General features: G+C 33.2%; 1 protein-coding gene across 2 annotated transcripts; it reads right to left on the bottom strand.

Moving 5' to 3' along the window:
* Positions 1-283: 283 nt before the first annotated feature.
* Positions 284-11,245, bottom strand: LOC118044168 (zinc finger protein CONSTANS-LIKE 9). 2 transcript variants are annotated; one of them, XM_035052355.2, is made up of 5 exons: positions 10,755-11,245; positions 9,289-10,032; positions 8,068-8,295; positions 6,895-7,199; positions 284-563 (listed from the first exon to the last, which is right to left on the bottom strand). In XM_035052355.2, exons 2-5 carry the CDS (start codon positions 9,874-9,876, stop codon positions 434-436), a joined length of 1,251 nt encoding a protein of 416 aa, XP_034908246.1. In that variant the 5' UTR covers positions 9,877-10,032; positions 10,755-11,245; the 3' UTR covers positions 284-433. The 2 variants fall into 2 exon arrangements, with proteins under 2 accessions (XP_034908246.1, XP_034908247.1); XM_035052356.2 differs by having other exon boundaries at positions 10,839-11,245.
* Positions 11,246-15,358: the final 4,113 nt, after the last annotated feature.

Here is a 15,358-nt window from a genome sequence, read left to right as displayed (position 1 = left end):
ACCTGAGCAGGAGCTCAGAAGATTAATAGTCAACATTATGAGCATTGAGCATTTTTATGGTCGGACAAATAGGTATATTTTCCCTGGAGTAAAAAATGAAACAGATGAAGCTGCTCAGGGATGTGGAGAGGAAATGAAAACTTCCAGTGTCAAGGCAAGGCAATCAGGCAATCTTGATGGATGATGTCAGAAACCATCTTTCGTTTCTGTTTATCAGAACTTTTTGGTGAAGCATCAGAAAACTGCTCCTTTACTTCCATACTCCACGTTTTCTCCCCCATAGACCCCAATGAAACCATCATATAGCCTGTCATTGCACAAGGAAAAAAATGTATCAACATCTGTTGTTTATGAAATAATTTCAAGTCTCTCCAAACTGAAGATCGGTTTCTTTCCTTTTATTCTTCCAAAAACATGGTTTAAAATTGCACACTCAGAAACTTCTTGTTTGGCTCAGTGGGTCATAATCATAAGCATCGCCAGCTTTGACAAAACGACCCTTCACACGCCTTCTTACATCTGCCCTTGCTTTGCGAGACACATACCTCACTTTCTTTTCAAACCTATGACAGAATTAGCCAAGCTGTTAAACATAGGACTGCCATACATTGCAGAACAATATGCAGAGGATTCTGAAAATCCACAAAAGTTTCAAATAAAGTACAACCATAAAAACCAGAGTTCAGAGTCTAGGTGAGCAAAATATTTGTGAAAATCACTAAAGAAAAAGGTTACTTAGGTATACAGTACGGTATGTTCTCTTGAATTCTCCTCAAACCAGGTCAGCTAAAAGAAAGAAGTTATATATGCAGTCATTTATCTTCACATGTGAACTACAAAAACAAACACAAGAAAAGGATAATTTATACACTCAAATGCATGCATTGCACTATTTCTTGTGAATTGTATGATATCTTAAGACTGTATTGCTGCACTATATGGACATATTACATGATGATAAAATACAAGATGAGAAAAATAATACAGTACATAATATACATGTACAACTAAGTGAGAATCAACCAAGTCGATAATTTTTTGTACTAAAAATAAACAAGAGCAGTAGTTGTTCACTTGGTGTTTGTAAGCAAACCAGTGATGATAACTACAATCAATCAAGGAGATGAGGATTTAAGTTAATGATCAACGATGAAGTCTTATTCAAAATATAAGTCTTTTGCAGTTAACATTGGTGAATGTTGCAGTATAATTAGAGTTATAACACTTACAACTGTCAAGAGGTGGTGCACGAATAGGAATTGTACTAGGATTCAGGTTCTAAAATACTTTTTTGCCATAAAAAATTATAACAGAACTAGGATTTATAGTTTATGTAACACTCGATCTCTATAACATTATAAATAGGTTGTCTAAAAACTGGAAACAGGAGTCAGCCCAATATATATGATTTCTTTACAAGCTTTCTGCAATTTATTGATTTCTTTTATTTATCGCAATTTATAACTTTCTTTTATCTTTATTGCTTTACTTTTTACTTGGTTTGTAGATTTCTTGGCATTACACACCTTCATCTCTAAACCTGTTAAACCAAGTTAAGAATTCCATTTTGTTTGATTTGCAAGATTGTCACCTGCCTCAGCTCGGGATTAAATTTCTAAATGTAGCTTTTCCTCATTGAAAAAAAAAGAACAAATAACTAGCATATTGTTCGAAGAATTCATCAATTGATTAACACACTCATTGGGACCAATTTGTTAAAATAATAACATATTAGTAATCATGCCAAAAAAAACATGGTAAAAAACATGATTATATTAACTGACAATCAGTCAGTCCATACAATTGATAAAGGTCATTTCCCTGACACGAGGAGTCTGAAAACAACTCACAAACATATAGGCCAATGGAGTAGCCTCCATCAAATGTGTCACGTTATGGTTCTTCATCATCTAATTCACCCCATCAACAAAGAATTGCACCTAGACATAACCACAATGTCTTGACGATGCCACACTTCCCAACATTATTACCTCTACCAATTAGTGGTGGATATGTTAGTGTTTTTATACCTCCTACAAAACCTTATGATGGTAAGATCAAATGCTCACAACTAACTGGACTCTTTCTAAAGGTAAGTCTTTTTATCATAACTTAAATCTATCTAATGATGATTTAAAAGTTATCTAGTTAAAAATGAAAAATACAATTGTCATAACTTACCACAATAATATTGTTATAGTCAACAAGACCATGCAAGTTGTGGCAATCAGCTCAATTAAATCTAGAACAAGCTCAAATAGAGTCGACTGGGCACTCCTTTTGACTAGTTTCCGATAAGGCAACTCCCATGATATACTTCGATAACAAGTATCTAACAGAAATGTTTGGAAGTTCTTAGCCACATCCTATGTATCACATGACCACACAATAAACAACACAACAAGCTTAGCCCAAGTTAGACACAATCGGACACAAGGTACCACCTACATCACAATTGTATAGGCAGTCTCAAGCTAATTACAAGGCTCACCCACCTTATCTACAACCATCTCAACTTGTGTACTTTTTCAGTTCAGTGCTCCATAAACTGCCTTTAAACTAGGCAATCTCAATCTTTAGATGCCTCAAGGATCTGTTGTCAACCAGCAAGCAACGAGAAAAATTGATAGGGTTGAATTAACCCAACACTTAAGGAAAATAAGGCTTGATGTTGGACTTATAGCCAGATGCAAAATAATCATTCATATCCTGAAGCGATTGGCATATAAATCCAATTCTCAAAGAATGAAGATAGTTAACTTTAAATAGTTTTCTAAGGAGAACTACTAGTCAAGAAGGAAACACATCACCAAGTTTATTGTAATTGTGATGACGGTGTTGCTAATGTCTTTTTGAAACTAAGTTTATTTGGTTCATCAGTGACCAAGACTGTCTTTCACAGGTTTTCCACACTGCCACCCAACTCCATCAATAGCTAGGAAGAAAAGGAGGCTCATTTTCATAAGCATTTTTATAGAACCAAAAGTAACACCGGCTAACTTGGATAATCCAAGACCAAGGGGGGGTTTATAAAAAACCATGTCCTTCGTTTCTAAATATAAAGTACCCTACAACCATAATAGAACAAAAGTGCAAAAAGTTAATTAGGGAAAGGATGCCATGAAATATACAAAAACAATTTGTAGAGACCAAGTACTAAAATATTTACACCCTTATAGATGATGTTGTTCGATTCAAAAAAAATGTTGGCAACCAAGCAAAAAAGAAGACACTTAGAGAAATGTACCTTGTTGGCTACTTAAATGAGGTCACAATGACACTTTCAAGCTTTGAGGAAGAGTTTGAAGAAATTTAGTAGAAACAAATATCGGTCACAGAATTCAAAGACGAAAAATCATTTGAGATTGTTGCGGTAAAAATGCCTAAAAAGACTAACAAACCTATTAGTAAAGAAACAAAAGTAACCATAAAATAAAAAAATACTCATTTGACATCAAGAGGGCTGAAGAGATATTCAACTAATTGATGGAGGAAAAATCAAACTTCTGAGCAATCACACAATCTCCATTATTGAGAAAACAAAGGGGAAAATAAATTGTAAGTGGCATGACTCATGAATACATTATACAAACAGTCGTGTCATCTTTATGAATCATATCGACAAGGCATTAAAAGTTGGTAGCATTCACTTCTTGAAAGAGAAAATGAATCAAGGTGAGTCCCCGGTGCCTTTTATTTTTCCAAGCAAGGCAATTTAACTAGGCATTGCATATAGGCAAGAGGTGTATCGATCATATTAAAGCCAAAGAATTGACAAATTAAGAGAGAAACAACTTGGACAAGTACTTATTGCCAGTGTTGTCAAGAGGTGCTCCAAGCAAGACAAGGTGAGACGCCTTTTATTTTTCCAAGCAAGGCAATTTAACAAGGCATTGCATAGGCGCTCGCTTGGAATGCAAGCACTAGGTACTAAAGCAAGCACTTGTTGAAATTTTTGTTTTGTTAATTAATGTGTTTTGACATATTTTCCCATATTCTTTCTATCCACCACCACCAACAAAAATAATTTAAGGGTATAGTTGTAAAAGTAAAGAGTAGGGTTTAAAAAGGAAAAAGAATCATCAAAATGGGGCTGCAAGTACATTTAAAGAGAGCATTGTGGGTTAGTGGCAGCCATGGTTTTTCAAAAATGATAAACATTGAAGAATCAGGTACATCTTTATTAAGAAGTATAGGAGGAGCATCAAATTCTAGTTCTGGATATGAAGTGGGATCAAGTTCTAATTCTAAAGAAGTGCATTATGATTTAAATGATGATTCGGATGATAATCTTGAAATGGAGGATATGGGAGACTTGAGTGAAGGAGATGAAAGTGCAATGATGATGTTGTGTTGGAAGATTGATGATGATGATGATATTTAAGTTTAACTATTTTAATCTACTTGCTCTTTTAAATTGTCTTATTTTGTTTTTAAAGGTGAATAGTATAACCTTTTAATGACTGTTAAAATATTTTAAGTTTCAAATTGATTTTCTAGTCTTCGTTTTTAAAATATATATTTGTGATTTATATATTATACTATTATGCATAAATTTTATTTGAATTTACAACTTAGTGCCTTGTTTTATCCAGGTGTGCGCTTGAAGTTTCAGACATTTGACAGACTTGACGCCTTAGGGTGCCTTTCACTTTTGACAACACTGCTCACTACAACAAGGAATGCCATGGACTTGTCACTTCTTACCATGGCTAGGAAGGCTTCCACATAGCATCAAAAAAAGAAGCTACAGAATTGAGTATTCATCAACCTCTCTCCAACACAGATCAATTGAGGGTCGGTTGTCTGTGTATCACTAAACTCGTGGAATAGGTTGCAGCCCATAATTGCACCCACCATGAAAGGATGTTTCTTGCTTTTTCCTTGGCATTCCTCTAAGGCCTTTTAAATTTGGCTAAAGACAAAAGGCCCTAAAGCCACGATGCAACCTTCTACTAAGGCAACAATATCTTCAAGATGCCTTTGAAGGCTTCTTGGACCTGGAGTAGATTAGTAATCTACATACCTAGTATAGCAAGAAAGCAACATGCTCACACTGAATTGCAAGGTTCCTTTCTTTCTTCTCTTGTTTTAAACAAGCATCATACACAAGAGTAGCAACTAATTGGTCTTCAAATTGACTAGTGAGCACTTGTTAAAAGACACATAATTCTTCACCCTCTATCCAGAGGTCTCTTATCTTGGAAAATAAAAAAGGATTACAATCTACATCTCATACCTAAAGTTGAAGACATTACCAAACTTTGACCAAAAAGATTGCGCAACCAACATCACTTTGTTTTGTTTGATGGTGATCCTATAAAATTGAATGGCATTGAGAATCCTTTAACGTTTCCACTTATCACCAAGGTGTTGTTCGATTCAGTTATAGTCAATTGGTATAGTCAAGTTTCCACTTATCACCAAGGTGATGTTCGATTCAGTTAAAGTCAATTGATATAATCAGAAGAGGCTATGTTAAGCCATGTTGCAATTTATTTCTTCCAAACATCAAGGATGACATGGTCATCTTGAAATTTTTCTCTTTTGTTGTCTAATGGAAAGAGAAGCCCTTTCAAGGCCAATTTCTTTTTGGTGGCCCTTTGCATTCCCCAATCATACCCTCTGGGGATGCAAAGGGCCTTACTAGATTTCAAAGGACAATTTCTTTTTGGTAAGGCCCTTTGCATTACCCATGTTGCAATTAACATTGGGGATGCAATCACATTATGAAAACAAGTAATTAGAGAAGGTTTTAAAGGAGAAGTGTTGTTGGCCATGACTTTTTGAAGAAGAAAACTTAGGTTTTGGGGAAACTATAGTTTTTGTAGAAAAATAGTAATGATTTTGGGAAGAAGATGAAGAGCTGAATATAAATTGATAGAGAATTAGAACGACAATTCTTATAGCTCTTGCTCTTAAAGTATCACACGAAGGCAAAACAACGCTTCATTTTGAAATTGCTTAGCTGATTGACATGTTAGAAAGTGAAACATAATCAATATTTTAAAGTAGTGCTCCATTTGCCACATGATTGATGGTCATTTATCGATCAAAAAGAGGCATGTCAACATTACTTCATTTTTTTTCTAAATAAAAGTAATACAGGGAGCATTGTTTATATAAAAAATAAACAACCAAGTGTTTTTTAGCAAACCAAAGAAGATAGGATTTAAGTTATTGAACAACGAACAAGTCCTATTCATTACAAGAGTCTTTAGCAGATGACTAGCAAATGTTGTAGTATAATTAGAGTTGTAATACATGACTTCTAGGAGAAGATGCGCAAATAAAATGTATGAATTGTGTGCTAGGATTCAAGATATAAAATCCTTAATTATCATAAACAGTTTGTATAGGACTAGGATTTATAGTTTACGAGAAAATCTATTTTTGTAACATTATACATAGGTCGTCTAGCTGCTAGAAACAAATGTCGACCCTATATAAACAATTTCTTTATAAACTTTCTGCAAGTTCTCACTTTTTTTGTACTTAATGTAATTTACAGTTTTCCTTTGTATCTTTCTTTTATCTTTATTGCTACTTTTTACTTGATTTATAGATGTCTTGGCATTGTGCACCTTCACCTCTTAACCTGTTAAACTAAGTTAAGAATTTCACACTTCGTTTGATTTGCAAGGTTGTTACTTGTCTCTGCTCAAGATTAAGTTTATAAGTGTAGTTTCTCCTCGTTGAAAGGAATGAAAAAATAACAGGTACCATATTGATTGAACATCAATTGATGGACTATAACATGATAAGATTTTTTGAAAAATAAAATAAGGAAATAAGTATAAAATATATGCAAGTCTCATTTTGGGAATCACAAAAAAAACTCCAAGTGAACCTACCAAATAGATTTTCATATTATTAGATTGATAGCATACTTACTTGCGTGTCTTTTTCTTTTCCATGTAACGCTTTACTGCATCACTTCGGTTAGCTGAAGGTAAAGGACTCTCAGGGCATGGGGGACACCATGAAGGCTCTCCCATGAGAAGCATTGAAGATGTTCCACAGTCTTGATAATCTCCAGCATTACTCTCTCCAGTAAGGCCAGAAAATGATAGGCTGGACTGGCCTTGCCTTGCCGTAAAACAAAGGATTGGTTCAGTCTTAGTACTAATCATAGAATCAGTAGATGGTGCGTTGCTGCATGTTGGCTGTATTGTGTTGACCAGTCCAACTGATGACCCCTAGAGAAATCAACAATTAACTATGAATGAAGTAAATAAAAAATGTCTAATGCTAAAAGTGTTTATAAAAGACAAGTGACCATAGGCAGGTGGATTTAAAATTGTAGTAGCCATGCACATTATCATGCAGTCAAAGGTAGGTAGAAAATGGCTCGGAGACAAGAGAACATGTATGAGAATTGGGAATCAGGACCAACTGCTAGGTAGGTACAGTACCATGAGGGTCAATTAATCCTGAAATGCATGAACTGATTTATTGTTCAACAAAATTTGTTGTTGACAACTAAAATGATGCCATACAAGTTGATGGCATTTTTTAACCCCATGGCAGAGCATTTTCTTCCACTCCAAAATCAACTAGCCAATGTTGTTTGATAATTACTTCAATCCGGTTCCAAGATCAGTAAAATCAGGAATTAAGATTGTTTCAGCTTAACGATGAACATTTCTTCTGGAGCACACGTGAACACATTGCCCTTATCAGGACATTTACTTCCCTTTTCCCTTAGGTGAGAATCCATAAAACACAGGGTGAAATCAGTTCATGAAATATATATCAACAATAAAAGTATTCTTTTCAATCACGTCAGAGGGAAGTATTTAAACTATATAAATCCCCCATCCCCACCCAAAAAGAAGGAAAAAAAACCTATAAATGGAAAGGAAATTGACCTAAGAGAGCTGCTGCAACTTAAAACTGTTCAATATTATCTTTTTCCAGTTACTAATTTGACATAATAAAAAAATAAACAAAAAAGACATGGTAACCCCAAAGTATACATTTATTTTCAATTTTCACAACAAGGAACAAACAAATCAAAAGACAAAGATACATGCACAGCAAAAGATAAAAATATAAGAAGAGAACCTCAGCTGCAACTGCACCCTGACAATTGGAATCAACAATGGGCATGTCCTTTGTCCCAAATAAGCTATCAATGCCACCATTCTCAAAAAGCTCTTCTGAATTATTGAGGGTAACACCAAATAGTTCTTCATAGTTTTCAAGATTCAAATCCATTTCAGCCATATTGAAGTCCTCATAAAGATCAGCACCTTCATAGCGTGCAGGACACTTAGTCCCAGGACAGTATAACTGCAGATGGATAGAGTGAAATTTGCAAAAGGTCCTTAAGAAACAGAAAATCAAATTTTCACATATCCAAAAAGCAAAGGTAAAAACTCTCTCTATATATCTCTATGATCACGCATGTGTGTTTATTTCAGTTTGCTAACTTGAAACGATGAAATGAAGTTAGGCTTTGACTGACTATGAGCTTAGATGGATGTAAGAAAGCTCAAAGACCAGAATAGTCAACAGCTGTGAAAGCAAACAGGAGACAACTGCTTTCACAACAGCTGAAAAAGAAAACAGTCTCTCTCTTACAATGTAATGTACGAGCCCCTCATCAAAGTTGAAGTTACATTTCCCAAACTAGTAATGCTTCAGTGGACAGAGTTTGCAAGGTTTAGCTTATATATGAGGTTGCTTCATCTGACACGAGAGATTTTAGATTCAAATCAAATAGCACATAAACTGTAATTGGACAAACCACCAGACATTCCAAGTGCATCATTACCATGCATGTAGAAGGCAAACACTATCACAAAATTAGTTCTGAGATTAAAAGAACCTTTGAATGATCGAGAATACTACTACAATATAACCTGTTAAAATTGATAAACAGAAAAATCATATCATTAAAAGGAGGGATGAGATTCCCAACTACATACATTTTCTCAGAAAGAATAGGCTTTATTTAGCAATTTAAATTTTAAAAGCCAGACTGTCAAAGGTTAAGCATACTGCATAGACAAAAGATTGGACACGATAACAAAGATTTTCTTAAGAGGAAGTTTAAATTTATAACATTCTTCATACCCAGAAATCTAAAATATGAAAACGATTAAAGGGGACCTAAAATGTGAAGATGACTGAGAAAAGTAATTTTACTTTCCTGCAAGCCAAAATTTATATCACCATGTTGCTTATTAGATTGTTCATGCAACCAAATGACAGACACCTACATCCCTACAGGATAATTTAATTACACCTACAAGATGGTAAATATATAGAAGTACCACATACCTTTGGCAAAGATGAATTTGGAGATCTGGTTGGCTGGTCTAAATTGTTTGGCACAGAGCTTGATTCAGGTACTGAAGAAGCCTCATGCCAAACACCTGATTTAGCTATTTCACACCTGTCATTAACCCCAACAATTCCAGATGTATTATGGCAAATAGTATTCTCTGTCAGACCCCAGGTGTTTTTGGTGCTATTTTCAGCAATGCTCATTAAACCCAACTCCTGCTCACAAGTAGATCCACCCCCAGAAGGGAAGTCTAAAATGAATGGCCATATTGAAGAAAGCTCAGAAACTGATGGACAGCCAGAGTAACAATTGATCGTTTGCCTTTTATGTGTGGAAGCTGATGTTGAGGAGCCATAGCCCGTCCAATCACAATTCTGGCAAAGAGAGATTCTTTCTTCAGCACGTCTAACTAATGCAGGTTGTGAATTGCATCTTTCACATAAGAGGGTCCGTGAGTGACGCTTGGACAAGGCATTAGCAGAATGAACAATTTGATCGCATGATAAGCATAAGCATGCAGCATCTGACTGGCAATAAACCATGGACCTTTGCTCCCCACAAAAATCACAAATATAACCCATGATTCAACTCACTATTGACTCAAACCAAACTTCGCCAATACTGAAACCTCTAACCGCACTAATTTGCAGCTAACAGAAGCTACCTTCTTTAGTACACCACAGTTCCACAAACGGATTTTACAGTTTTCAGATTTTAAAACAACCTTCAAGCATTACCTAATATTAAAAAAATGTTATTATTTATGCTAACAAAGATGAATTACAGGAAATCAGATGAGAGGTATGTATTCAATGAGATAACTGGATTGTCACTCTACAATCAAGACTAGATGGGCAAGCTTCATTTATGTTAGATAATAATTTCTACACAATATGAAAGTGAAAAACAAGAAGAAAGAAAAGGCCAGTTCTAGAACAAATTAAGCTTCACAAAGAACCAAAAGAGGGGGCGGAAAAAGACAACTGCAAATGTGTAACTCCATTAAACAAACAGAAAGAACATGATCTATCAAGGGAAATCGAAGGCCTTAATTATGAACACTACATGAAGCAATGCAAATTAAAAAAATAAAGAAAACAGAAATCTTCGATGAAAATTAACTACTTTTCCGAGCCCTGACCTTTCCTTTCAAAGAAAAAAAAAAAAAACTGTGTGAAAAACAGAACCAAATCCAGTAAAGCAACAAAGCATACCTTTTCGTGTCAGAACTGTTTACTACTTCAAAAAAGAAAATCAACTGATTACACTTGATGTTTTGCATGAAAACAGGAATTAAATCCAATAACGGAATTCAACCCAAAAATACACACAAAAAATTTAACAATCAGCCAGCATCCAAAAATAGCAAACATCAAAGCACAGAATCAAATAACCTGATGATAAAAATGGAAAGGACTTGGTAATAAACAAGCTCACAAACAAGAAATCCATTTCTTACCTTCTCAACAAACAAACAGAATTAACGATGGAAACGATCCAGAAAAGCAACCGGATAAGAGAGTAAATAAAACAGAATTATTACCCGAAGGAACAAGAAGATCGGTCAAAGAGCTGTAATTCATGCAACAAAAATATTGAAAATATTTACAAAGCTGAAGAACCCTACAAAGATAAGAGCCCTCTTAAAGCCCACTACTCTCTACTTATATATACATTTATTCTTGAAGAAGGAATAAAAAAAACCCAAAAAACAAAGCGAAGCTTATCGAAGTGGTGGTACAAGAAAGAAACGACGAGGGAGGGAGAGGGTGGGTGGGTTATGATGCGCCAATGCTTGTGCTTTGCATAGGAAACTGTGTATTTGTTTGTGACATAAGCTATAAATTAAGAAAAAAAACTGCAAAAGAGAAGAGATACATCAGCGTAAGAAAAAGGATCCAAGCTGTGGGTGGGGAAAAGTAGTAGTGGGACCCTTCCTTCCTTCTTTTTATTTCTTTGGTCCCATCCTATAAAATATATTGCCTTTTCCATTGACTACTCTTTTGCATCCTATAAAATATATTGCCTTTTCCAATAACTACTCTTTTACAGGCTCCTTGCTATTTGGTCACGGGATAGCAGTGCAAGTTCACGGAGGAGGAGGTGGTGGAGGAGGTTCCTAATTCCGCTGCGCTCTCTTGAAAGCTTCCTAACCTTTTTGTTTGCTTTTATTTTCATCAAAACAAAAACCATTTTTTTTATGTGTTTTCATCCCACGAGGTTAACATGATTATAAACCTCTATTAAATAAAACATATAGGATATAAAAACAAGTCTTTTTATATACATTATAAATTATTACAAATATATTATTTGTATATATTAATTAGGGTATGAAAGTTCACCAATTATACCCTTTTTGGGTTTCCCAAAATACATACACACAACAAAAATAATAAATTTAAAATATTTTCGAGATTCCTAATGATCTCGTTAGACAGATTTATTGAGTTTCTTGAAACACATACATGTAGCAAAAATGATAAATTTTAAAAAAATTTTAGGAGTTCCAGGGATTTTATTAAACAAATCTAAAGTTGTTTAAGGTTTATGTGAAGATTACTTAAAGATTTGAACTTTTTTCAGCATTGAATATATACTTTAAAACTAGGTTGTCATAAACCACAAGTCGTTCAATTGTTCGGTCTCTAACAGTAATCTAAATGAATCACTAGTGAGAAATCTCCTCAACCTTTTTAAAGGAGAGAGATTTATATACCTTAGAGTACTAACTTTTTTTTTTTCATGTTTTAGGTATTTCAACCATATACTTTACTCACCTTTATCACCTTCCACAAGAAATAAGAGGCATGATATTTTATTTACAGAGAAACTTGAAAACCTTATAAATGGCAAAGTATCAATTTGTCCCTAAATAATATCAATTTGTTTATGTTTAACAACCGATACTTTGATATAAATCCAAAATATTAATTATATATGTTTGACTGCTAATTGGATTGATGAAGGTTATAACTTGAATAAAAGAATTCTAAACTTTTATCAAGTTTCTAATCATTAAGGTGAAACAATTGGTTAAGCGATTGAGAGTTGTTTGTTGGAATAGGGAATTGATAACATTTTAACAGTTACAGGAGACAATGCAAGTTCAAATAATTTAACAATAAAATATCTGAAGAGAGTAATAAATGGTTGGGCAACCAATATAATGTCAAATGACTTCATGCATGTTAGATGTTGTGCACGTATTGTTAATCTTATTGTATGTGCAAATTTGAAAAATATTGAAGATTCAATGGTTAAGATTCAGAATGCAATAGGGTTTGTTAGATCTTCTGTAAATCCCGAGAAAAAAAAATAAAAATCAAGGCTAGATTAAATTTAAAGGAAATAAACTAAACTAGAAAAAAGTGGGGGCAAAACAAATACACTTAAAGAAGATGGGGCCTAAATGCAAATAAGAATAATTATAGAGCATAAGTACTCCTTTTGTCAAAAAAAAAAAAAAAACAGATCTGGAGATAACGTAAAGAAAGAAAAGAGGGAGTTTTATGTTCATTTTTACAAACCATCCAAGATTAAGGGTTGTAGGTAAAATAAAACACTGGTGGGAAAGGGGTTAACAAGAAGAGAAGAGGGAAGGAACAGCTGCCATTAAAAAAAAAAAAAAAAAGAGGGATTAAAACTTTGATGTGTATCGGGTAAGGTATTCTAAACCTGTTTTTATGAGTCATTTCAAGTTGATTTTGAATTGATGCCTGGATGTTAAACTATAGATTTTAGTTCTTAGACTTAAATTGAGGAAAAAATATGAGTTACTAAATTAAAGAACTTCTTGTGTTGTGTGTAAATGGAAAGGCTGATGAATCTGGACAGTTTCGTCTCTTGATTTTCAAGAGATTTCAGGTAGAAGGATGAAAGAATTAGGATCAGATTCTTTATAGAAATTGTAGTTTTGAATGTTGGCTAATAAATGAAATTGGTCTTGCTCAATTTGGAGTTATAGAACTCCCGTTATGGGTCACCAAATGAGACAATAACAGTTCAAAAATGTCTAGATAGTAACAGTTCAAACAGTAACAGTTCAAAAATGTCTAGACAGTAGCAGTTCAAAAACGAGACAGTAACAGTTCGGATTTTAAGTAGAAATAGTTCAAAAGTATGTATAAAGAAATGATGACTGAAAGAAAGACTTATTGGTTGTTGATATGTTTATAATAAAACATATCCGTGAGTGAGAAGAACTTATGAGATAAACCTGTGAATTTCGGGAGGGACCACAGGCGTGGGGCAACAACAACAGCAGCAACAAGGGAGTACGAATAGAGCTTCTATTTCAGGTAGGTGAATCGCACCTATACTTCCTAGTTAATTTCCATGATTTATTTATATTACCAATGTGAAATGTGCATTTCTGAATGTATGGGTATTCAAGGTGAAAAGTTGTATAAATTGTCAAATGATGAAATTATCATTGACAAAGGAAATATGAGAAGTGCGAATTGAGGCGTAAACTAGCATACATTTAGTGTATGTTAGGATCCCGGGCAATGGGATCATCATGTATGGACTAACATACATTTAGTGTATGTTAGGATCCCGGGTAAGGGGATCACCATGTATCGGCTAGCATATATTTAGTGTATGTTAGGATCCCGGGTAAGGAGATTGTCATAATTGGACTAGCATACATATACTGTTTATTAGAAAAGTAACTTTCTTTTTTTGTCATTTAGTTGGTTTTTTTTTTTCAATTTCATTTAAAAAATTGAATATCATAATTTTTTGGTTTCTTTTCTGTAACGGTTATCATGATTTTTTAAAACAAATCTTAATATTTATTTAGTACTCGATTTTGTGAATATTTATTTTTATTATTGTATTATTAAATAAAAATATATTTTTTAAAAAAAATAAAGTTATTAAATTTAATAAAATTCATAACTCGGGTCGGGAATTGGAGTTGTTAACTGAAGTTTTTTTCATTGATTGTTTTTTAAATTTCATCTTTATTGGGTTAATTGAGAATTGAGTTTCATAATTTGTTTTAAATTTTTTTATGGGGTTATTATGGTATAAAAAGAATACCATGACATTAGGTTAGTGTTTGCAAACATCTATTTTGTTATTATATGATTAAATAAATAATAAAGTTATTAAATCTAGTGGAGTCCATGACTTAGGTCGCGGGTTTGATAGGTAAACTTGGATTGACCCAGGTTGATCTAATATATATATATATCTTGAATTATTTTTTAAATCAAAACTATTTTTTTACTTGTCATCTTGGTAGCTTTTCGACTCATCAAGTTGTTTGGATCATATCGAGATAACTTCTATATAATTTAATTTGAAATTTGAGCTAAGTAAAGAATTGGGTTGAGAGAGTTCATGATTAACTTATTAAAACGAGTTTTATGACATTATCAAAGCACCGCTCCTCTTTTTTCAAATGGAGATCTACATTAGTGTTTGTGTGGATATTTACTCATATATCATGTCAAACATAGTCATTAAACTGTCAAACTATTTTTTAGATTGGTCCTGGCCTTTGGACTTGTATATACCTATGTAAATGAACCTAAAAACAGATTATTTTTATAAAAAGTATTAATTAATTATTAATAAAAACTGAAATAAAAGTTAATTTATTTTTCACTTTCTCACAAAAATACTATTTATTAGAAAAGTAACTTGTTTTTTTTTTTTTTGTCATTTAGTTAGTTTTTTTTTTCAATTTCATTTTTTGATTGAAAATTAAATTTCATTATTTTTTTATTTCTTTTCTGTAAGGGTTATCATGTTTTCTAAAAACATCCTAGTTTTGGTTTAGTGCTCAATTTTATGGACATTTACTTTTGTTATTTTTATTATTAAATAAAAAAATAATCTTAAAAAAATAAAGCTATTAAATTTAGTGAAGTTCATTACTCGAGTCGGGAATTAGACTTGTTAACTTAAGTTTTTTTTTTGTTTATTAGTTTTTTTCATTGATTGTTTTTCAATTTTATTTTTATTGAATTGATTGAGAATTGAATTTTATAATTTATTTTAAATTTTTTATGGGGTTATTGTGGTGCGTGTATGTATATATATATACAC

This window comes from Populus alba, chromosome 2 (assembly GCF_005239225.2).
Source record: "Populus alba chromosome 2, ASM523922v2, whole genome shotgun sequence".
NCBI lineage: Eukaryota > Viridiplantae > Streptophyta > Magnoliopsida > Malpighiales > Salicaceae > Populus > Populus alba.
The sequence above is the reverse complement of the archived record's forward strand: the minus strand, read 5'-3'. Positions and strand labels throughout refer to the sequence as shown.